Source organism: Osmerus mordax, chromosome 22 (assembly GCF_038355195.1).
Source record: "Osmerus mordax isolate fOsmMor3 chromosome 22, fOsmMor3.pri, whole genome shotgun sequence".
NCBI classification, from domain to species: Eukaryota; Metazoa; Chordata; class Actinopteri; order Osmeriformes; family Osmeridae; genus Osmerus; species Osmerus mordax.
In genome coordinates, this window is record NC_090071.1 from 11,025,951 (window position 1) to 11,049,426 (window position 23,476).

At 52.3% G+C, this 23,476-nt stretch overlaps 1 protein-coding gene and 1 non-coding gene across 2 annotated transcripts; one reads left to right on the plus strand and one right to left on the minus strand.

Moving 5' to 3' along the window:
* The first annotated feature begins 342 nt into the window (after positions 1-342).
* On the plus strand, positions 343-22,942 carry LOC136966507 (cilia- and flagella-associated protein 47-like). The gene is given in 63 exon segments (XM_067261013.1): positions 343-486; positions 720-874; positions 1,272-1,387; positions 1,844-1,982; positions 2,215-2,440; positions 3,179-3,360; positions 3,493-3,584; positions 3,953-4,182; positions 4,337-4,659; positions 4,764-4,916; positions 5,448-5,631; positions 5,883-5,982; positions 6,099-6,315; positions 6,488-6,732; positions 6,827-6,957; positions 7,043-7,165; positions 7,343-7,474; positions 7,552-7,629; positions 7,761-7,908; positions 8,092-8,177; positions 8,270-8,435; positions 8,554-8,639; positions 8,749-8,929; positions 9,026-9,245; positions 9,350-9,583; positions 9,704-9,804; positions 10,094-10,243; positions 10,392-10,608; positions 10,825-11,043; positions 11,434-11,515; positions 11,724-11,819; positions 12,124-12,325; positions 12,487-12,584; positions 12,783-12,899; positions 13,157-13,291; positions 13,488-13,600; positions 13,738-13,894; positions 13,969-14,057; positions 14,138-14,263; positions 14,423-14,475; positions 14,678-14,820; positions 15,216-15,324; positions 15,544-15,770; positions 15,997-16,138; positions 16,481-16,674; positions 16,925-17,068; positions 17,217-17,390; positions 17,690-17,801; positions 17,917-17,979; positions 18,074-18,347; positions 18,513-18,620; positions 18,710-18,821; positions 19,199-19,303; positions 19,854-20,010; positions 20,123-20,203; positions 20,314-20,499; positions 20,530-20,641; positions 20,728-20,819; positions 21,508-21,636; positions 21,722-21,896; positions 22,101-22,262; positions 22,360-22,528; positions 22,635-22,942. Coding segments are annotated over 63 exon segments (9,435 nt in total). The 3' UTR covers positions 22,854-22,942.
* trnad-guc (transfer RNA aspartic acid (anticodon GUC)) lies at positions 1,498-1,569 on the minus strand. Its single transcript has one exon. It is a non-coding gene; the product is annotated as a tRNA-Asp (tRNA).
* Positions 22,943-23,476: the final 534 nt, after the last annotated feature.

A 23,476-nucleotide genomic window follows, 5' to 3' on the forward strand; every position in this document is an offset into this window, starting at 1 on the left:
ACACCTTTACTCAGCAAACATTTTTTTAAATATATATTTGTCACCCCCTAAATCTGTTAAGCGGTCACATATCTGCCCAGTGGCCACCCCGTCCCCATGAAATATGTCTCGCTACGCCACAGCGACTAAACCTTGAAAAGTCGCCATTCGCTCTTTTTCCTGTCAACCGTAAAATAATCTTGTTCTTCCCCGGTGCCTAGCAACCCAAACTGTCAACTCGACAATGGTTGCTGCTAAGGCTGCTCTATAGGTATGCCGACCACTAAATAAATAAATAGCTTGTATTAGAAAACCTTTTCGCATTTTAGCCCTGTGGTCAACAACGTTTAGCTTGCCGACATTATGGCAGTAAATACAGTTCGGATCAGTCCTCCCGTTGTTGAGTTCACCGATGTAAAAGTTGGAGAGGTTTACAAGACAGCTGTCACGGTAACGAACATTGGCAAGTCCTCGAAAAGAATGCGAATGGTTGAACCCATATCAAAGGTTAAGTCAAATTAATTTCTGTCATTATAGCTTTGTTATTCTTGTTGCTAACTGTCGTGCTTGCACAAAGATAAAAGTGCATGGTAGGTAGACTATATGGAGGACCATAAGACTATGCTTTTAAGCTAACCTAATCTTTGTTGCCTCTTGTACAAATGTTTCAAACTTCAAATAATAACAAGCGTTAACATCACCCCCACCCATCTTCTTCAAAACACACACAAACCTCCCAGTTGTTCAGATTGAAGGTGAACAACCCATGCACCCCCATAGCGCCTGGGTTGTCCATGACTGGCTGTCTAGATTTCACCCCAGACAAGGAGGAGGAGGTACGAGACCGTTTGCTGCTCCTCCTCGAAGATGAGGCTACAGAGATCCCTCTGTCAGCGTAAGGACCAACACGCATGTAACACACAAATGATACTTATTCATTCAGCAGTTATCCATACATTTGGCATGTTTTAGTTACGGTGAATTCGGGTAATCTGGGACAATTTTTGCATGCATTCTCTCATCGGAGCTTCCTGATTAACTAGTGCCCTGACACTTTCTGTGACACCACACCAATCACATTTTGTGATTTCAGTCACATAACATCCATGCTAAACCTAGGGTAAAAGTTCTGTGGACTAGACATTGGCATAGCAGGGAAGAAACCGCTCTGGAGTTTAGGTGTCCCACATTACCCAATGTCCCAGATTACCCGAATTCCCCCTATGTTACAAGGTCTATGTGTTTTCTTCTCTAAGAAGAGATTTGTCTGAGATTTGTGTGTTATCTTGCAGGTTCCCAATGGCTTGCTCCCTCCAGATGGAGTCCCTGGCTGATTTTGGTTCTGTCCTGGCTAACAGCCAGGTGATCAGTAGGGAGGTCTCCCTCACCAACCAGGGCTCTGCTCCAGGTTTGTTAGTGGGCAGCTTTCACAAATCAGTTTGGTGGTGGTAATCCATGTCATGATTGGGATGGGAAGTTATTGTAATAATGTTATTATAAATAAAATAAAAAGTAGGTCTCCCCGTCGGGGAATTGAACCCCGGTCTCCCGCGTGACAGGCGGGGATACTGACCACTATACTAACGAGGACCAACCTTCTGTCAGCTGAAATACATGACATTTTTAAGATGACCAAAGCAATACATTATCATAGTTGATAATGTATTATAATATATAATCAATATATTATTATATTATTCATTAGTTTGTAGCTGTGCTTAATTTAGCTAGTTCTACAATGTTATTCAATTCACCACACACTCAACCAATCTACACTCCATACTGTATATATGCCTGGCCTCTGTCTCAATGCTTCTTAGCCTGGATGGTTGACTATTTATTTGTGCAATGCTGTGTCCTCAAGGGGTGTTTGAAGTGCTGTACAATGGAGACACATCTGTCCGGCTGTCTCCTTGTAGTGGTGTGGTGTCTCCTGGTGCCACCCAGTGGCTGAAAGTGGAACTGTGTACAAACAGAGCCAGGCGCATCAGAGAGCAGGCACTGTAAGAGGAGAACCCACCTCTCCTTCACTCGCTTTCTCCTCCTTAACCATCCATCCCTCCTTCCCTATCCATATCCTACCTCTTATTCCTTCCCTCCTCCACTCTCTCTTGTTTCCTCCCCTACCTGTACCTCCCCTTCCTCTCCCCCCTTTCACATCTGTCTGACTTATTCCTGAGGGCAGGGTTTGAATTGTAGTGTAACTTAATGGTGTCTTCCTCTCCCCCTCCCCAGTGTGAAGCTGCAGGGGCGGGCGGACGTGGTCCTGAGGGTGCGTGCCGACGTGCAGGAGCAGAGCCTGGAGCTCCAGGGCCCTGAGGGGCGTCCTCTCTCCTGCCTGCGTTTTGGCTCGCTCTACTTTGGCACAGCCGCTGTGGAGACGCTGGTTGTGAGGAACAGCGGACCGCAGGCCTGCCACTGGGTTGTGGTGCTGCTGGAGGATGCTCCAGGAACTGAACTGGTATACACACATGCTCTGTACATGTTTTACCATGCTAAACAAGTCCATGACATGCCAAGAACATCAGGGCATCTTCAAAGTGAAATCCCGAATTAACCAGAATTATGTCAACAAAGTTGAATGAAGTACTGAGAAGAGGTATGACTGAGTAAGCCTCTTGTAACCACTATCAAAGTTAAGGTTCACTATTTTATCTTCAATATCTTACATTTTCATTATTGTATATATAGACAGTTTAATAAGGGGGTCATCTGATCAAATTAGATTATTGTTTCACATTTGATAGAAGTACTGTAGGTCTACCACTCAGAGGAACTATTGTCTCAGCTGTTTGACCCGGCTCATTGAAGTGGACTGCAATGGCGTCTGTTGTCAAAAAGAGTGCACAGAGAGCACAGCATAAGCATAACCAGGCCTACCCTATAAAAGTTGTTCCTTTTTGCTCAGAAAATTATATAATAGTTTAGTAACAACCACCCACCAACACACAAAAGTTGACTATTTCAGCTTTGGATTTAAATTGGCCGCTTTTTGTTGGTTTTCTTGTGATTCCCTATGGGGGTGCTAATGAGATGTATACATTCTATGGCACAGACAAAGTTCCATCTTGAAGGCCGTGCATCTAAACAAAGCAAAACACCCCCCCCCCCCCTCTCCTGGTCACCAGCTACTCACAGCACAGTCTCAGCAAACGTGTGCACCTAGACCGATAGGTGTGTGTCATGCACGTGTGTTCAGGGTACGGACATCCAAAGGAGTACTGATGCTGCCCTTGTGGAGAGGAGCGTGACGAACGCAGCGGTGACCATGGACGCCAGGCGCGTCGTCACCTGCGTGCCTAACGAGGGTCGCCTGGGCCCCTACGAGAACGCCAGCCTGTCTGTGTGCTTCAGCCCAGTCAGCCGGTAGTCCACCTCTCTGTGTGTGTGGGGGGGTACCAACTTCTCCCATGTATTTTACCAATTTATAATGTGGTAGGCTTGTGTGGCCTGTACATGTGTGTGTGTGTGTGTGTGTGTGTGTGTGTGTGTGTGTGTGTCCAACAGGAACAGCGAAGGCAACAGCAGACAAGATTATTCCCTCTTCCTATTGTTTGACATGGTGGAAAGGAAACATGGCTTCACACATCAGGGACTCCGTAATGGTACACACTATCACATACACACACTATCACACACACACACTATAACACACACACACGCACACTTTGTCTGTGTTGTCTACCCTCTGCATAGTCTGTAAAATGTCTGGCAAGATGCATGACTGCAAAACCAAATCTAACCAAATCTACCTACGGGTACAGACAAAATAACCTGATTCGGAAAACACACTTTACCCTCACGCACTCACTCACCAGAAACCCCCACACACACTCACACACCAGAGACTCCCCACACACACTCACACACCAGAGACTCCCTACACACACTCCACTAGAGCTGAAACATGCAGGCTGAATCCAACACATGTGCACCCCTCCACTGGTGGTCACGCTGCGGTCCTCCTCCCCAGGTGGGGGTGCTGTGGAGCTGGCGGTGACGGGCTCAGGCCTGCCCATGGCCCTGGTGCCCAGCCCCTCCCTCCACTTCAGCTTCCAGGACTGTACGCCGGGACAGCGCGTGTCCATGCTGTGTGTTCTCCAGAACCAGTCCCACCTGCTGCCACTCAACTTCCGCTTTTGCAAGATCGCCAACTTCATCAGCGACCCGCCCACTGGTGTCATTGCCCCTGGACAGTCCCAGGTAATGGATGGATGTATAGACAGAATAGAGAATGGCTAGATCATCTAGTCTGGGGGAATGGTGAGAGAATCATTACTGGTCTGATACCCAGTGGGGTTATGTTTGTGCGTGTGTCTGTGTGCGTGCGTGTGTCAATGTGTGTGCGTGCGTGCAGGACGTGGTTCTGTCCTTCTCTCCTCACCAGATGGGCCGGTTCCAGGTGCACCAGCCCCTGAAGGTGATTGGACAGGTGGCTCGCGTCAACCCGTCCTCCGTGAAGCTCCGCCTCTGCAGCTTCCACACCGTCACCCTGCACCTATCAGCTGTCTGCCACGCCCCCAAACCCGGCCCTCGAGGATTGGTTCCTTCTGGCATGCTGTGCTCGGCTAAGACACGCCTCCACAGGCACCGCCAGAGCGAGAATGGGGCGGGGCTACTAGCCCTCCCAGACAAGCCCATCGCCCGCCTTCGATCTGGCTTCCCTGACACACAACACAGGTAACTCATCCACACGCATCAACACACACCATATGGACATGAATGCTCTATGGGCCTGCTGTGTGCTTGCCCATGCACCTGAGTGTGTGTGTGTTCCCTTCCAGGACCATCTTCACAGGGGTGGAGCGCTACCGCTACATAGACCCAGACTACAGCTACAGCGAGGAGGAGGAGCAGCAGAGACAGAGACACAGGCAGCTCTACCTCACCTTCATCAGGACCCTGAGAGAGACACGCCTGCACCGCAGCTCTCTGAGGTGGGGGGGGGGGGCACTAGAACAAGGAGAGAGAGGTCGAGGGGGGGCTACTAGAGCAGAGAAAGGGAGAGGGAAGAGGCCTACTGGAGCAGGTAGAGAGAGGTGGAGGCCTACTGGAGCAGGTAGAGAGAGGTGGAGGCCTACTGGAGCAGGGAGAGCGAGGTGGAGGCCTACTGGAGCTGGGAGAGAGAGGTGGAGGCCTACTGGAGCAGGGAGAGAGAGGTGGAGGCCTACTGGAGCAGGGAGAGAGAGGTGGAGGCCTACTGGAGCAGGGAGAGAGAGGTGGAGGCCTACTGGAGCAGGGAGAGAGAGGTGGAGGCCTACTGGAACAGAGAGAGAGTAGGGGAGGGAGGGAGGCCCACGGAGCAGAGGTAGAGAGAGGGAGGGGGCCTACTGGGGCAGAGGGGGGGGGGGGCCGAGGCTAGTGGAGCAGAGACAGTGTGAGGGGTGGGGCTACCTGGGAGCATGATGAGTCAGGTGGCCTGCATGGTGTACATGCAGTGATCATACGACCATATGATCATGTGACAGGTCCCACAGAGAGGTGGAGGACGAGGTGGACATTGGGATTCGTCCGGCCGAAGGGCTCTCCCCACCCAGACTCTCCCTGCAAGACCTGGAGACCAATCAGAGCCCTGCAGAGGGCTGCGGCCAGCAGAGCCAATCACTGACTTGTGCCTTGGCAGCCGTGAAGATCAGCCCCACATCCAGACAGGTGTGGAGGCTTTTACATGTCTACTCTCCTTTCCGTCTGCCTAGTTCTGGCCATGCTCAGTTTGTGTTTTGAGCTGAGTAGAGATGGTCAGAGGAAAAAACATCGTATTCCATCCTCTCAATGATGTCCCCTCTCAACATCCATCCATCCATCCCTCTCTCTCCCCCATCCCCCTCCCACCTCCCCTCTCCATGTCTCGACACTTTTTTTCCCCCCCTTCCCCTCCCCCAACTCCCCCTCTCTTTCCCCAGGTGGAGACGGCAGGGATGAATGCTGTTCCCTCCACCCTACAGGAAGTGTCCGAGTGCAGCAGCAAGCTCTCGGCTCAGCAGCTCCACCAGGTGGTCGTAGGTGGGAACTGCATCCGTACGACATTCGCTCCATTTCCATTGCCAAACGTTCAAATCCTTGCCCAATGATCCCTCCCTCCCTCTCTTCCCCCCCCCCCCCCCCCCCCCCCCCTCCAGGACCCAGCTCAGTGGACTTTGGGGAGGTGTGTGTCCAGTCAGTGTGCGTGCGTCCCCTGGAACTTGTGAACAGTCTAGGAGTGTGTGTGTGGGTGCAGCTGGAGCTGGGCTGTCCTGAGCTGCAGCGCTCCTCCCCCCTCTCCTACGTCCTGCCCCCCGTCTCCAGGGCCACCCTCCCCCTCACCTTCCAGACCTCCGAGCTGGGACACTTCTACAAGTCAGTCAGTCTGTCTGCGTATATGACCACCTGTGTCTGTGTGTATACGACTAGCTGTCTAGATGTCGGTGTTGGTGACTACCCATCTGTCTGTATACCGTGTCTGTATACCGCACATCGTAGTGTGCTTGCGTTTGACTGAGTACCTTTTCATCGGTGTCGGTGCTCCCAGGTCTGTGTCCTACACAGTGAACAGCTGTCACCCTGGTCAGGTTCTGGTCGTGGCCCGGGTGGTTCCCCTGGCGCTGGAGCTCTCCGCCCCCGAGGTGCTGCTCAGCCCCGCCCATAGCCTGCTGGCCCAATCAGGGTACAGGAGCTCTGTCACACTGCGGAACCGTGGTAACCAGGTGGCCGACTTCACCTGGAAACCCATCATCGCAGAGGAGGGCATGGCCTTCTCTATACGCCCTGCCACAGGTAACGCACGCACACACACACTCGCAGTGCCTACCCACCCACAGACCCTGACAGTGTGTGTGTGTGTGTGTGTGTGTGTGTGTGTCGTTGGCAGGGTGTGTGGAGGCCTTCAGTGAGCTGGAGTGCGAGGTGGTGTGGCACCCGTCCTTCTGCTCCCCCCTGGAGGGAAGCTTCCAGCTGTGTGTTCACCAGGGTAACACCACACATCTGCGCTGTGTCGCCAAGGTCTGCGTGTGTGTGTACGTGTAGGTGTATTTGTGTGTGTGTGTGCTGGTCCAGGGACAGTAAGCCCCCTCTCCTCTTCCCCCAGCTAGGAAGGTCCAGTGTGCATCTGTCAGAGAAGCAGCTGGTGTTTGGATCAGTACCTCTCAACCTGCCCTCCAGCAGGACCACCAGACTCCTCAACACTGGACACAACCACGTACACTATCAGGTCTCTGCTGTGTGTCAATGTGTGTGTGTGTGTGTGTTGTGATGTGAGAGTCAATACAGGTAAAGAATGTGAATGGTGTTTGGAGTGTGTGTGTGTGTATACTGTTTAAATATGTGTGTCTGTATCTATAAACTGTTTGTATACTGTGTGTGTGTGTGTGTGTGTGTGTGTGTGTAGGTGCTGGATGTGTGTCCCCTGCCGGGGATGACCGTGAGCCCCTCGGAGGGCGTGGTGCCAGTGGGGGGGCAGGTTGACATCACTGTGCTGCTCACGCCTGCGGCCGTCATGAAGTTTCACACCCGAGTGAAGGTAAGGTGTGTGTGTGTGTGATACTGCAGCCTGAGTTAAACAGACGCTAAAAGTGGCCTTGTTTGTTTGTGTTCCAGATAGCACTGAGGAACATGAAAGCCCTGGAGCTGAGGGTGGGGGGGTCTGTTGAACCTCCTCTGGTGGACATCGACGTGGTGAGTGAGAGCGCGCGCGCGTGTGTGTGGGGGTGTTTTTCTGTGAGGAAGAGTGTGTTGCGAAAACTAGCGAATACAGAGAGTCTCGTTCCCTTTACTATGTCTCTCTCTCTGTGTCTCTGTCTCTCCAGAGTTCGTTCCTGTTCCAGGGGGTCTACGCTGGGTCCAGTCACAGGGTTCCGTTCAGGCTGCAGAACCGCTCCCCTGCCCTGGCCCGGGTCCACTTCCTCCTTGACCGACACGCAGACTTCACCATCCTCCTGCCTAGCAGCGTCACAGGTGTGTGTTTAGGTCCAGAAAACACACTCCTTCCCCTACATCCCCACCTGCCTGTTTATTGGGGCTGACTGTTTTTTGGGGGTTTGTTGTTGAATAGGCTTCATCTCTGCCTGACTGGTTCTTTGCTCAAGGTCTTGCTTTTCTTCTCTGGCCTCTGCTTGGCGCTCTGTGTGGGTGTTCCAGGTCCAGAGGCAGGTCCAAACGGGTATGCGTGTGACCTGCAGGCTCTCCAGACTGTGGACTGCGCTCTGGTCTTCTCTCCCAAACAGGTGAGCTCCCCCCCCCCCCCTCCCCCCCTCTCAGTGTGGTGTCCTGTCGAGGCAGGTGTGGCCTGGGTGTAGTACTGTGCTCGTTACCACAGGTGGGATCGTATGACTTCATACTGCCCGTCACCGTCAACGGCGTGGGCTCTCCCTCGACTAGCGGCAGCTCCGCCCCTTCCGCCACGGCGAGCGGCGAGCACGTCGCCGCGCCGCGCCCGCCGACGGTCACGCTGGAGACAGTGTCACGTCGCGTGCAGGCCACGGGTGAGAAAAGGAGTGAGGCTGGCTGACTTGTTGATTGGCTGCCTGATTTGTTGACTAGCTGATTAAAGCTGATTGTCTTCCCGATTGACTGACTGGTTCTGTGTTGGTGTCCTCCCAGCCTTACGAGGACCTCTTGACATGTTCCCCTCCACGCTGCAGTTTAATGTGGAACTTCTCGAACCGGGTTCCACAACGCTCACACAGGTAGTTAGCAATAACTGCACATGTTCCATGATGTGTATGTGTGTTATAGGGGGTGTTTATTTCTTGATTTCCTTATCTGACATGTGTGTGTGTGCGTGCATGTGTCCAGACAGTGGAGCTGAGGAGTGTGTCCCAGGAGTGTGTGTTCTGGAAGTTTGACTGCAGTGCTGCATCAGCATTCGTAGGGGGTGCCAGGTTGTTCCTCTCTCCTGCAGAGGGCTCCCTGCTACCCGGCGACACCCTGACCATTACTGTCACCATGGAAACACACAGCCTGGCCCCAGGTGCGTGTTCGTTAGCGATATCCCTGTTTATGTGACCAACTAGAGCCTGAGATCTGGGTCAGGGTCATGCTATCGTCTGAGGGGGTGTGTCTTGTGTTGTAGTTCCTGGGGGGCGTGTCCAGCTGTCCCTCCCACTCTACGCGGGGGGCGAGGAGAGGATGGAGGTGGAGGAAGGCTGCCGTGCCTACAGAGAGCTCATGGTCTGCCTCACCCTCTGTCCCCCCACTATCACCTTCCTCCCCCCTCGAGTCCTCCTGACCCCCGCCCCACTGGACACACCCACCACCGCCACACTCACCCTGCTCACCTCCGGATACCCCAGGTCAGTACACACACTCAGACACACTCAAACACAGTGCTGTACAATACAAATTGCAAAATACCGTATACGGGCGTTTTACCATCCAGTGTGTGTGTGTTGTTCAGGGGCACGAGTGTTTGTGTGGAGGTAGAGGAAGTGGAGTTGGATGATCGAACTAGGCTGAGGCCTCTGACCGTCACCCAGCCTCAGGGTGGCCCCCTGCCAGCCCAGCCCCAGGATCAGGCGCGAGACCACACTCAGGACAGCTGGTACTCCATGGCGTACACGGTGACCTTCTGCTGCCCCCAGCCCCTGTCTCTCTGCTCACCCATCACCTTCATAGACCACCTCAACAACAGGTAAGCCACCACGCCTTCACACACCCTCCAGCCCCTCTCTCTGTCTCTCTGCTATACCCCCCCCCCCCCCCCCCCCGTCTTGAACATGGACCACTGACCTGCTGTCTTTGCCCCTCCCAGGTTTCAAGTAGAGGTGTGTGCTACGGCTGATAACTGTTTGCTGTCTGTGTGGCCCTATCTGGCCCTGCACCGCTCCCAGCAACACATCGTCCTCAAGAGTGGTAACACATACCTACATGATACACACTCAAACAAGTTTGTGTATTCTGCTATTTCTTGTGGGAACTCACAATTCAGTCCCATTTCAAATCCCGTTTTCCCCTCAAACCTTCACCACAACCCAAAAACCTAACCTGAACCCTAGCTCCTAACCCTACCCGTAAAATGATCCCCAACTCCTTTCATTTGAAACTTAGACCCCCTCGAGACAAATTTTCCTTTCCTTGTTTTACTGTTCTTGAGGGGACATCTGGTCGCACACACTTAACATGCTCACTTGTGTGTGTATAGGTCATGTGAACAGTGATTCAGGGGGTTCCCAGCTGGCGGGGGAGGCGGTACTCCAGCCTTGCTACTCTCCTAGCTCCGCCTCCCACTACACTGGCTCCACCTCCTCCACCTTTGCTGTCCTCAGCTCCTCCTGCAGCCGCACCCTCTCCGGTCAGAAAACTGTGTGTGTGTGTGTTTTGCATTTGTTGTTTTTAATACAGGTTTTTACCCATTTCTATGAGTGAGTGTGTGTGTGTGTATTATCATTAATGGTATCATCTGTGGTGTGTGTATACCTGTATATGTGTGTGTGTTTCAGACTCAGCATTAGACAGCCGCAGTGACAGTGTGTGTGACACTCAGGCTCGGACAAAGGAGGTGTGGCCTCCAGGTGAAGGCATCCCGAGCTTCCCACAGGCGGAGTCAGAGGAGGGGCTATACTACCACAGCGTCCTATTGGCTGTCCAGAAGTGGTTCAGCCTATTTGGCTGGCCACGTGGTCCCAACCCCATATCGCTACCGCACACGCTCAGAAGGTGCTCATCCCCGTCTCGTTACCGCACATGCTCAGTAGCGAACCTCTATTGATGCTCGGTGTGGGATATACGATCACATGGACATTTTGACAAGTTTGACAGTTATTTCTCCCTCTCTCTTTTCATGTCTGGTTGACTGACAGCCTGTTGAGACCCTGTCTTATTGTCTGCCTGGTTTAGTTGGGTTCGTTGTTAATTGCCTTATCTCTCCCCCAGGGTTGAATGTAAGGTGCAGACGATGGAGGTGGGGCCAGGCAGTGGGCGGAGCTTCCGTGTGAGTCAGAGACGGGGCGTGAAGACAGTGAATGACATGCTGTTGCACCTGGCGGCCACGCCCCTTCCTGGTGCCTGCTCTAGCCAATCACTTCCCTCCAACCCTACCTTGCGACTCCAAGAGCTCCTTGACCAGCACTCAAACCTGCTTGCCTTCCTTAGGTAACACACACACACACACCCTGCTCACTTTCCTGAGGTAACACACACACCCTGCTCACTTTCCTGAGGTAACACACACACACCCTGCTCACTTTCCTGAGGTAACACACACACACCCTGCTCACTTTCCTGAGGTAACACACACACACCCTGCTCACTTTCCTGAGGTAACACACACACACCCTGCTCACTTTCCTGAGGTAACACACACACACCCTGCTCACTTTCCTGAGGTAACACGCACACACACCCTGCTCACTTTCCTGAGGTAACACACACACACCCTGCTCACTTTCCTGAGGTAACACACACACACCCTGCTCACTTTCCTGAGGTAACACACACACACCCTGCTCACCTGCGTCCATGTATGTATATGCTTGTGTGTAGGGCCCAGGGAGCTTGTCTGTCTCATATCAGACCTGAGTATCTGTTAGATCTGCAGGAATTCAACCACTGGAGAACACAGCAGGTACAGAGGACACACACTGACTCACACACCCACTCACTCACAGTATGATCATTTTTGAAACAGTTTTACATTTAGTTTGAGTTCCTCCTAATTCCCCTTATTCATTTTAGTCAGTGATAACTCTGGACATTTGAATAATGGATTTTGTCTTCATTTAAGTCAACTTTATTCATAGTTTTTATTCTACACACACTCTCTCTCTCCCCAGGCCCTGACAGAGCAGCGGACCATAGACTACAGCAGCTGTGACTACGAAGCCCTCAGCACACGAGCCTGGACTGACGTCCTGCTGCAGACCTACAAGGTTACACACACACGCTCGTATTTCCAGTTGTGGTTGTCCCATACACATCGGAGGTTGGCCACATTTTAGTGGAGTGTTCTCACTTGAAATTCATTAAACTAAAGAGTCTGCTCATTACAATGCAAGTGAGGTATTTTCCTCTCTAGGTATTTTGCTCTTGCTGTGCCCTCCTTACCTGATTGTATAATGGTGGACTGTGAAATTGATAGTACTTTTTTCAAATACCTCACCATTTTCAATGGGCTGACGAAACTGTGTGCCCCGTTGTGTACCCCCCCCCAAACCCCCTTCCCCCCCATCCCAGGTGCTGGTGCTGAGGCGTGTGAGGGAGGTGTGCAGGGGCCCCCAGGGCCCTGAGGGGGTGGAGCAGGGAGCTGTCCCCAGGATCGATCCCTCCCCTTTGGCCAGTAACGTGTACTCTCCCTGGGAGCGCAGGCTTCTGTCCTGGCTCAACCTGCACTACCACAACACCAGGACCTCCATCTGGGCCTCGGACTCCTGCAGGGGTACGACCCTCACATCTCACCATTACTCTGTGTGTGTGTTTGTGTGGGTGTGTTCGCACATAACCCGGATAGTGTGTGTTTATGTTTTAGCACACATCCCAGATAGTGTGTGTGTGTGTGTCAGCACATAACCCAGACTGTGTGTGTGTGTGTGTGTTAAGGTGGTGTGCCATCGGCGCGCTGGGTGGTGAACTTTGAGCTGGACCTGGCTGACGGGCTGGTGCTCGCCGCCACACTGGCCGCTTACTGCCCCTTCCTGGTCAGTGTCTCCTCGTCCTCTCATCTCTGTACTTCCTGTTGCCACCGTCAACACTTCCTCCTGTTGTTCTGCTGGCCTGGGAGGAGCCCCGAGCCACCTGTGTGATGTAATGGAGCTAATGCTGTGTCCACCCTCTCTGATGATCGTGCCTGTACTTCCTGTTGTGATGCGAGTGCTCCCTGGGTTTTTCCTGGTCAGATCGGCAGCCATTTTCAGAGGATGTACACTAACAGCTGCAGCCTGGAGCAGAACCTCCACAACAACATCATCCTCTGCCAGGCCCTGCAGACGCTCGTCCTGGGACTAGACATACAGGTACTAGACTGGACTAGACATACAGGTACTAGACTGGACTAGACATACAGGAAGTAGTCCAGACCACACATACAGGTACTAGACATACAGGTACTAGACTTGACTAAATATACAGGTACTAGACTGGACTAGACATAGAGGTACTAGACATGGACTATATATACACTTCATATCAACACCTGATGCACATCCAACCTTAACCCTAAAAGTTGAGTTTTTTGAAAAACGAAAAGTTAAATTCGGTCATTTGTGTGTAGCCTACAGAGTTGTCGGACCCTAACCCAGTCCTGATACTCATGCTGTGTGTTCACCTGTATGAACACCTGCCCCAGTACCTCCCCCGCAGGACCATCACCTTGTCAGGCAGCCTACACTCCAGCTTCACCAAACAGGTACCACACTCACACACACACTCGCTCACACACACAACCTTCACCAAGTAGATACACACACACACCTCCTGAAAATATTGTGAGGGCCTCATTTTCATCAAACTTGGACCCCACACAGAGGCATACAACCTCAATCGAAGCTGTATCACACACTGAACTTCACCGCCAGAACTGTGTGTGTGTGTGTGTGTATCAGGTGCGTCTCAGGAGCCCATCCTCCAGTCCTCTGCTGTACCAGGCTTCCCTCCTGGGGAAGGACGCCCACCTGTTCTCCCTCCCACACGGACCCTCCATCACCATCCCCCCCAAGTCAGTACCCTCCCCCGCTCCCCTCCTCCTCCATCTCTGTTCCTCCTCGCCGTCATACCTTCTCTTCCCCGTTCGACACCTCCTCCCCGCCTCCGCTGTGCTCTGCTGAGGCTGCAGTGTGTCCTCCCGTCCTCCAGGGGCCAGCGCGTGGCGGAGCTGACGCTGCGGTACTCGGGCTCCTTCCTGCGGCCCAGGGAGGCGACGCTGCTGCTCTCCCCCCGCTCTGCCGTCGGCCCGCGCGGGGCGCCGCTCGTCTTCTCCCTGAAGACGCAGGTCACGCACGTCACCCCGAGCGTGAGTCTTGGTGTGTGTGTGTGTGTGTGTCTGTGTGTCAAGATGTGGTGACCCTAGGCTTGTCTCTTCTCCAGGGTGTTGTGAAGTGTCGATCTCCATGTTACCAGCTGAAGAAGTTGCAGATAAGGGTGACCAATCCCTTCAGCCAGGACGCCTCCTTCAGGTGTGTGTGTGTGTGCAGACTGTTGAGGTGGCTGCGCTGGATGGTACAGATCTTTGACTCTGTGTGTGTGTGTGTGTCAGGGTGGTTCTGGTGGAGTCCAGTGAGAACCCCCTCCAGCTGGATGACAACCACAGCATCAAGGAGAACCTTATCCAGCAGGTCACCTCCAAAGCCGACCACAACCCTAACCCAGACAATACAACCAGGTTAGAACCAACCCTAACCCAGACAGTACAACCAGGTTAGAACCAACCCTAACCCAGACAGTACAACCAGGTTAGAACCAACCTTAACCCAGACAGTACAATCAGGTTAGAACCAACTCTAGACCCAACCCTAACCTAGACAAGTCTGTTGTGTTTCAGTCAGACAGAAATAATCGACACAGAACACGCCTCAGGGAATGAAAATGATCAAGGTCAGTAACACACAAATATAAATAAATCTTATACACACACACATACAGTCTCTCTCTCTCTCTCTCTCTCTCTCTCTCTCTCTCTCTCTCTCTCTCTCTCTCTCTCTCTCTCTCTCTCTCTCTCTCTCTCTCTCAGAGCCTGTCTCAGACACACACACACAGACGTGTGCATGTAGTACTGCATGTTGTACCTTTCCTCCAGGAGAGAGGAGTGGTGTGTGTGAGTTCCACACCCCGTGCAGCAGGGTGTGTGTGCAGGCAGGACAGACAGAGGTTCTGGAGCTCCACTACCTGCCCTTCCAGCTGGGTCAGAGATACTGCTCCCTGGTGATGGCCAGCACCCAGGTACCCCTGAGCTGTGTGTGAGAGAGAGAGAGAGAGAGAGAGACTGTGTGTGGTTGTATGTATGCAAGAGAGAGACATGTGTCAAGCTTGTGATGTGTGACATGAAGTTACATTACATTACATTACATTTAGTCATTTAGCAGACGCTCTTATCCAGAGCGACTTACAGTATGTACAGGGACATTCCCCCGTGGCAAGTAGGGTGAAGTGCCTTGCCCAAGGACACAACGTCAGTTGGCATGACCGGGAATCGAACTGGCAACCTTCGGATTACTAGCCCGACTCCCTCACCGCTCAGCCAACTGACACCCACCCAGTGTGAAGTTGCCACATGCAGTCAACCTGTTAATGTTCCGGTCGTGTGTGTATAAGAATGTTGGCATGTGTGTCTGTAGGTCGGGGAGCTGGTGTACCTGGTGAGGGGGGTGTGTGAGCTGCCTGTCCCCTCGCCCTTACCAAGCCAGCCCAGCCCCTGGACTGTGGCCCCCAGCAGCGGCCCCTCTGGTCTGTTCTCTCCTCTGCATGAGTGTGTGTCTGGGACACCTGTGTCTGTGTGTCTTGTAAACCCGTGGCTGTGTTCGTATGTTTATTTCAACTTTTGTATGTCTGTATACCTGTGTGTGAGTATGTATGTATATATATATAATTTATTTTTTACATGTGTGTTTGCATATGTGTTTACCTATATGTGTATTTGTTTACCTGTGGTTGTGTGTGTTCCAGGAGAGTGTGAGGCAGGGCCGACCTTAACCCTCCGCTGTGGCGTGGGGCAGGTGTGTGAGGTGATGGTGTGCGTGCCACTGGTAAACGTCCAGTGGGAGCGCGCCCTGGCGGCGGTGGGGCAGCGGGGGATGAGCGAGGAGGAGCTGCAGCGGCGTGCGCTCACACAGACCCTGGACAGCAGCTCGGTCAGGGCCGGCGTGGCCGCCAACACACTCACAGACTCACAGGTGCTGTCTGTCTGTATCTCTGTCTGTCTGTCTGTCTGTATCTCTGTCTGGCTGGCTGTATCTCTGTCTGTCTGGCTGTATCTTTGTCTGGCTGTATCTCTGTCTGGCTGGCTGTATCTCTGTCTGGCTGGCTGTATCTCTTTGTCTTTGTCGGACTTTATTTTTAACAAACTCTCAAACAGATGCAAACTTCACATATTTTTTCTGACTGTGTGTGTGTGTGTAGGCCCTACTAGTCCATGGTCCAGCCCAGTATCAGAAGGTGGACTACAGTGTGGAGGTGTCTCTACCTGAACACTTCACTGTGCCAGACTCCATCAGCCTGCCTGTGGCCCGCCATGCCACTCTGCCACAGGACTCCCCTGCAGGTACACACGCACACACACACACACACACACACACTAATGCATGTTTGCATGGCTATTCTTGTGGGAATTCAGTTCCATTGAAAATCCAGTTTTCCCTAACCCAAAAATCTAAACCTAGATCCTAACCCTACAACTGCCCCAACCCTTAATGTAATTCTAACTCTAATTCTAAACTTAATCCTGAACCCCCTGAGAAATAGTACACTTGAACTTAAACATTCCTTGGTTAACTATTATTGAGGCGACTTCTGGTCACACTCTCGCTCTCTCACACACACACACACACACCCACACACACACACACACAGAGCTCCCCCTAACTGGTGGTGTCCTGTGCTCCAGACTCTGAGGTGGTTCTGGTTCCGTTGCGGTTCCAAGCTGGCTGTGCGGGCCTGTTCTGCTGCCAGCTGGTGCTGCGCTCCTGGAGGGACGTCAGGCTCCATCTGCTGGAGGCTCAGGTCACTGCACCTGGTCAGCACGCTCACCTGGACTTCAGAACACCAGCACACCAGCCTGTCACCCAGGATATCCCTCTGGTGAGGACTGTGTGTGTGTGTGTGTGTGGGGGGGGGGGGGGGGGGGACTGTGTGGGACTGTGTGTGCCTTTGTGTATGTGCAGAGGTGTGTGGACTTGTTTATGTATGTGCAGGTGTGTGTGGTCTTGTTTGTGTATGTGCAGGTGTGTGTGGTCTTGTTTGTGTATGTGCAGGTGTGTGTGGGGGTTGTGTGTGTACGTGCAGGTGTGTGTGTGTGTGTGGGTGTCTCAGCTGTGTCCTGTCTCCTCAGAACAACGAGAGCAGCCGAGACTGGAGGCTGCGGGGCGTGGTCGCTGGGCGGGGCTTCTCTGGCCCCCCTGTGCTCTACCTGAGGGCGGGGGGGAAGGCTCCCTACCCGCTCACTTTCCAACCCTCCGCACAGGGTGTCGTCACGGTAACTGCCTCCCCCACTCCCAATCCTCCTCTTCCTCTCTAGGTTAGGGTTTCTTAAACAGGCCTCATTCCTCTACTTCTTAACCCTGGGGAAAACCACTTTTTGTTTTAGGTAAGACTGTCACGTCTCATTTATGTGTGTGTGTCAGGGCAAGCTGTCTCTGCTGAATGACAGCAACGGTACAGAGCACATCTTTACCCTGCGAGGGCGGGGAGAGCGCCCCCTGCCTGTGGAGCAGCTGGTACTGCACTGTCCTGTCAGACAGACCTCATCCTGCACCCTGCACGTCCCCAACTACAGCCAAGACACTCTCACCTGCAAGGTACACACACTCTCACCTGGAAGGTACACACACACACACACACTCACACCTGGAAGGTACACACACGTACACTCTTATCTGCAAGGTACACACACACTGTCTCATCTGCAAGGTACACACATGTCATTTCATTGCTCAGTGTTCTTTAGTCAAGTAGTTGTCAGTGTGTCTGCCAGCTTGATTGCTCGCTTAACAGCAGCCTTGCATGGACAGACTGGCCTTGTACTGAACGCAGTACACCAAGTTACCAGAGGCTGCTATCAAATGCTGTGTGTGTGTGTGTGTGTGTATGTGTGTAGGTGGAGTCAGACCTGTCCTTCGTCAGTGGTGCAGCTACCCTGCAGATCGAACCAGGTTGCACCCACCCCTACACACTCTCTGTGTCCCCATGGAAACGGGGGAAGCACACTGGTGAGCCCAACTTCAAAAGTGTGTGTTTGGGTGTGTGAATGTGTAGGAGTGTGTGTTTGTGTGTGTGTGTATACTGGTGAAAGTTGACCAAATTCACTTTGTCATTGTCTTTCAGGGTCAGTGTCGTTTGTTGCCATGGAGATGGAGGACGGGCAGGAAATTGATGGACCAAATGCAGGTACACAGCATCACGACTGCCTGTGGAGGGATTTGGACTGTGGGATAGTGCTAATATGTGTGTGTGTTGTGCGTGTGTGTGTGTGTGTGTGTAGTGGGCTCCTCTAGACAGTATGAGGTTTGGTTTTCTCTAGAAGTTGCATGCAGTCCGGCCCCACCCACGAAGGTCGTCGTCGTGCAGTGTGCTGTTCAGAGCTGTGTTACCGTGGAGATCTCAGTTAGCAACCCACAGGCAGAGTCTCTGCTGCTGGGGGTGTGTCTGGAGGGAGAGGACCTGAGTGGGGACAGCCAGGTGTGTTTGCCAGCGGCCGGAAGCCTCACCTACAAAGCTACTTACAGCCCTGCCAGGGTAGGACACAGGACCGGCAGGTACACACACACACACACACAACCATTATAAGTTGGGCATGGTGATATTGTTGGCTGGTTTTACTTGAATTATGTGTATGTGTTTGTGATGGTGTTGTATGGCGTTGTGTGGGTGTGTGTGTGTGTATGTGTGTGTTTGTGCGTGCGTGCATGTGTGTGTGTTAGTGTGATCTTCCAGTCTGAGCTGCTTGGAGAGTTCTGGTACCAGTTGAACCTGCTGGCTGAGCCACCTGTCCCAACCACATTACCCCAGAGTAGCTGTGAGCTGGGGAAGTAAGCACACACACACACTGATTTGAGGTATATGGGCATACACTCATGCCTAGCAGTAATAATTTACATCCATGACTGTGTGTGTGCAGATGGACCAGAGAGTGGATTTCTCTAGTCAATCCCACAGATGAGACCTTAGAGCTGGATGTTGTCAACAGCAACCCCCGCAACTACACTGTGGAGCTCTGCACAAACAGCCCTGTCAGTACACACACACCCTTACATTCACACACACACAGCCTTACATTCACACACCCTTACATTTTCTCAAACACACACACCATTACATTCACACACACACAAACACCCTTACATTCACACACACACACGCACACACACCCTTACATTCACACACAGACACCCTTACATGCACACACACACACACACACACACACACACACCCTTACATTCACACACACACACACCCTTACATTCACACACAGACACCCTTACATTCACACACACACACACACACACACACACAAAGTCAGTGCTCCTATAGGTGTTCCATTCATTGATAGTAGTTAACCACTACTATCAGTGAATGGTAATAAGTGTGTGTGTGTGTTTGTTTGTAGGTCATCGTAGCCCCCCACTCTTCTACCAAGGTTCCGGTCCGTTTCAGCCCGTCAGCTATCGGAGCAGGAAACCATACTGCTAATATCACCTTCACCTGTCCTCAGGTAACACACACACCTTTCCTTCACCTGTCCTCAGGTAACACACACACCTTTCCTTCACCTGTCCTCAGGTAACACACACACCTTTCCTTCACCTGTCCTCAGGTAACACACACACAAATCTCCTTCACCTGTCCTCAGGTAACACACACACACCTCTCCTTCACCTGTCCTCAGGTAACACACACACCTCTCCTTCACCTGTCCTCAGGTAACACACACACACCTCTCCTTCACCTGTCCTCAGGTAACACACACACACACACCTGTCCTCAGGTAACACACACACCTCTCCTTCACCTGTCCTCAGGTAACACACACACACCTCTCCTTCACCTGTCCTCAGGTAACACACACCTGTCCTCAGGTAACACACACACCTCTCCTTCACCTGTCCTCAGGTAACACACACACACCTCTCCTTCACCTGTCCTCAGGTAACAAACACACCTGTCCTCAGGTAACACACACACCTCTCCTTCACCTGTCTCACACACTCTTCGGTCTCATACACACATCTTCGTTCTTCCCTCCCTCTCTTTCACCCCACCAGTTGAAGGAGTGGCGATTTGTGCTGAGTGGGCGGGGCCTGGTGCCAGGCAGGATGGACCCCCTGAGTGTCTCGTCTCTGATTGGCTCCCACTCCTCACTCATCCTTCCCTTCACCAATCCCACAGAGCACAGTGCTCTGCTGCATATCAGCCTCTCAGGTCTGTCATACAAGCACACACACAAGTGCCTGTCCACACACTCACATGCCCACCCACCAATACATGTTTGGAAGGAGTGATGTTGTGCCCCCCCCCCCCCCCCCCCCCCCAGATGAGGATCCCAGCGGGGGGGCCTGCCCGTCGGTCCAGAGAGACAGCCAGGTCTTCTGTATCCCCCTCAAACACACACACGGTCTGTCAGCCCCTGACACAACATCTGCAAGTGTCCATGTGTAGACCGTCTGTGTTTATGCATGTGTAACGCCTTTGAGTGACGCGTGAGTGTGTGTGATGTGCGTGCAGGAGTGTGTGTGCGTGCGGGGGCCAGTGTGGATGTTCCGGTGGTGTTTGCTCCTGACTCCATGCAGCTCCACCAGACCTGGCTCTGTCTCCGGCTGCACCCTCTCCAGGACCTGCAGGACCAGGAACACACACCCAGCCACCAGGACCAGGAACACACACACACACCCAGCCACCAGGACCAGGAACACACACCCAGCCACCAGGACCAGGAACACACACCCAGCCACCAGGACCAGGAACACACACCCAGCCACCAGGACCAGGAACACACACACGCACCCAGCCAGCAGGACGAGAACCAGGGACACACACATATGGACAAGTCAGGGTGTGTTGAACTGTAATGTGTGCGTCAGGTATACAGTGTGGGTATTTTGTGTGTGTGTGTGTTTTACATTTCTGTGTTTGTGTCAGGTGTGTGGTGGAGAATGGGCGTGTTAGTGCTGTCTGCTGGGTTTATCCCATCCACGGGATCCCTGAGGCTCCGCCCAAACCTTCTCAACCAGGTACGCTAGGAAAGATTTACCAGCTATCACTGCTGTATTAAACCAACTATCACTGCTGTATTAAACCAGCTATCACTGCTGTAAAAACCAGCTATCACTGCTGTCAGCTAGCTATCACTGCTGTATTAAACCAACTGTCACTGCTCTAAAAACCAGTTGGCTATCACTGCTGTAAAAAAACAGCAAGCTATCACTGCTGTATTATACCAGTCAGCTATCACTGCTGTATTATATCAGCTAACACTGCTGTAAAAAAACAGCTATCACTGCTGTAAAAAACTGCTATCACTGCTGTATTATACCAGTCAGCTATCACTGCTGTATTATATCAGCTATCACTGCTGTAAAAACAGCTATCACTGCTGTAAAAAAAACAGCTAGCTGTAACTGCTGTATTATACCAGTCAGCTATCACTGCTGTATTACATCAGCTATCACTGCTGTAAAAAACAGCTATCACTGCTGTATTATACCAGTTAGCTATCATTGCTGTATTATACCAGTTAGCTATCACTTCTGTCACTTCTGTAAAAAAAAACAGCTATCACTGCTGTATTATACCAGTTAGCTATCACTGCTGTATTATACCAGTTAGCTATCACTGTTGTATTATATCAGCTATCACTGGGAAGGTGGCGTGTGAGGCAGGGTGAAGGGTAGAGTCGTTTACCTGTGTGTGTGTGTGTAGCGGAGGTGGTGTGTGAGGCAGGGCGGAGGATAGAGGAGAGGATAGAGGTGCTGTTTACCGCCTGCATCCCAGGATCCTCCACCCCTGCCAACAACCAGGACCAGAGCAGCAACACAGCCCCGACCACAGGTGTGTGTGTGTGTGTTTGTTGCTACTTTGCTTGGATAACGTGTAGTGAATTGCTAACGTTTGTGTGTGTGTGTGTGTGTGTCAGGCTCCCTTGTATGTCTGGAGGACTTTCTGTGTGAGCTACGTTACCATGGTGAGGAGGAACGGGCATGGCTGGAGGGCTGTGTGTCTGTATCTCTACTGGAGGGGAAGAGGGACCCCCAATCTGGCATCGTCTCCCTAAGCCTGGGCCTCACCTACGCCCCCCACAGACCACTGAGGTACTGCACCCTCTGTCCTGCCTGTGCTCCACTCCTCTTCTCTGTTCCCCTCTCATCTCACTCCTCCTCTCGTCTCTTTCACCCTTCTCCTTTCCTCTTTGATCCTCATCTCTCCTCCTCCTCCTGTCTTTTTCTCTTCTCTTCTCCTCCCATCTCATCTCTTATGTGTGTGTGCGCATCTGTGTGTGTGTGTGTGAGAGACAGGTGTTTAGCAGAGCTGGTGGTCCGGTGTGTGACAGGAGGGCTCTGGAAGTTTCCCATCAGGCTGGTTTCCACTGCTCCGCGGGTTGATGATGTCATCATCATCGAGGCAAGAGGGCTCCACAAGACCTCTGCTGTGGGCTTTCGCCTGACCAGCCAGAACAGGTGTGTGTGTGTGTGGTAGGACGGGAGAGTAGTTGCGTCCGAGAAGGGACGTTTCGTGGAATGACCTCCATGTCTGACGACAGTGTGTGTGTCTCAGCTACCCAGAGGCCTTCACAGCAGGCTTCCTCCCAGGCAGCGGTAGGGAGTTCACGGTGGATCCGCCCTCGGGAGAGCTGCTTCCTGTGGGCTCGGCTGGAACACTGCTCACCGTCTCATTTACTCCCAGCATGTACAGCAAGAAACACCTCGCTATGCTCCTGGTCCAGGTACACACACACACACACAGATATACACGCTCTGAGACTTAACACTGGTAATGCAGAAGAATTGGTTGAAACCTTTGGGATTGACAGCTGTGTGTCTGTCCCCCAGACACCAGACATGCAGTGGACCTATGAGGTGCGAGGAATGGCACCTGCATATACCCCGCCCCTCTCTCCTGGCTCCACTAATGGGATCAGTTCCACAGGGACCCGCCCATCTGAAGTTCGCCAGCGGAACTTTGTGGCTCGAAACCTTCAGCTTCCTGCCCTTGCTAACTCCTCCCCCTTTAGACGCAGAGCTGCAACTTTTGTGGCAGACACACAATAAGCTACACAAACCTGAACTACACACGCACACCAGCTCTGTAACAGAAGAAGGATTATATTTCTGATGAATAAACGATTAGCTTTCCCATTGCCTTGGTCTGATCTGTGTGCGTGTCGGGAGGGGAGGGGGGGGTTGACAGAACAAGAGTGGAGTTGAGACGTTTCAGGAGAGTGGAAGAGAGACAATAAAGAATAATGGTAGAGAAAGCTGCAGAGGGGGAGTGAGGTTAGCCCATGAGAAGAGAAGTTACAGCAGCCTTCACCTGAGAGGCAGATTAACCAATCACATGTCAGCGCCAGCTTTGTCTTTGATGTGAAGTCTAATTAATGCTGCAGCACTTCTTTGTGAGCCTGTGTGTGTGTGTGTGTGTGTGTGTGTGTGTGTGTGTGTGTGTGTGTGTGTGTGTGTGTGTGTGTGTGCGTGCGTGTGTGTGTGTGTTTAAACATGCTCGGGGATCCAGGGAGACACCTCAGCTTAATTTAGCTTTCATCCAGTCCTCCAGTCATGATGATGACACATTTTAGACATACTAAATCATAGCCATGTGAGTAGTGTGTGTGTTGCTGTACCAGGTCTCCTTGTCTCAAATGTCTATTGTGAGAGGAAATTATCAGCAGGGTGGA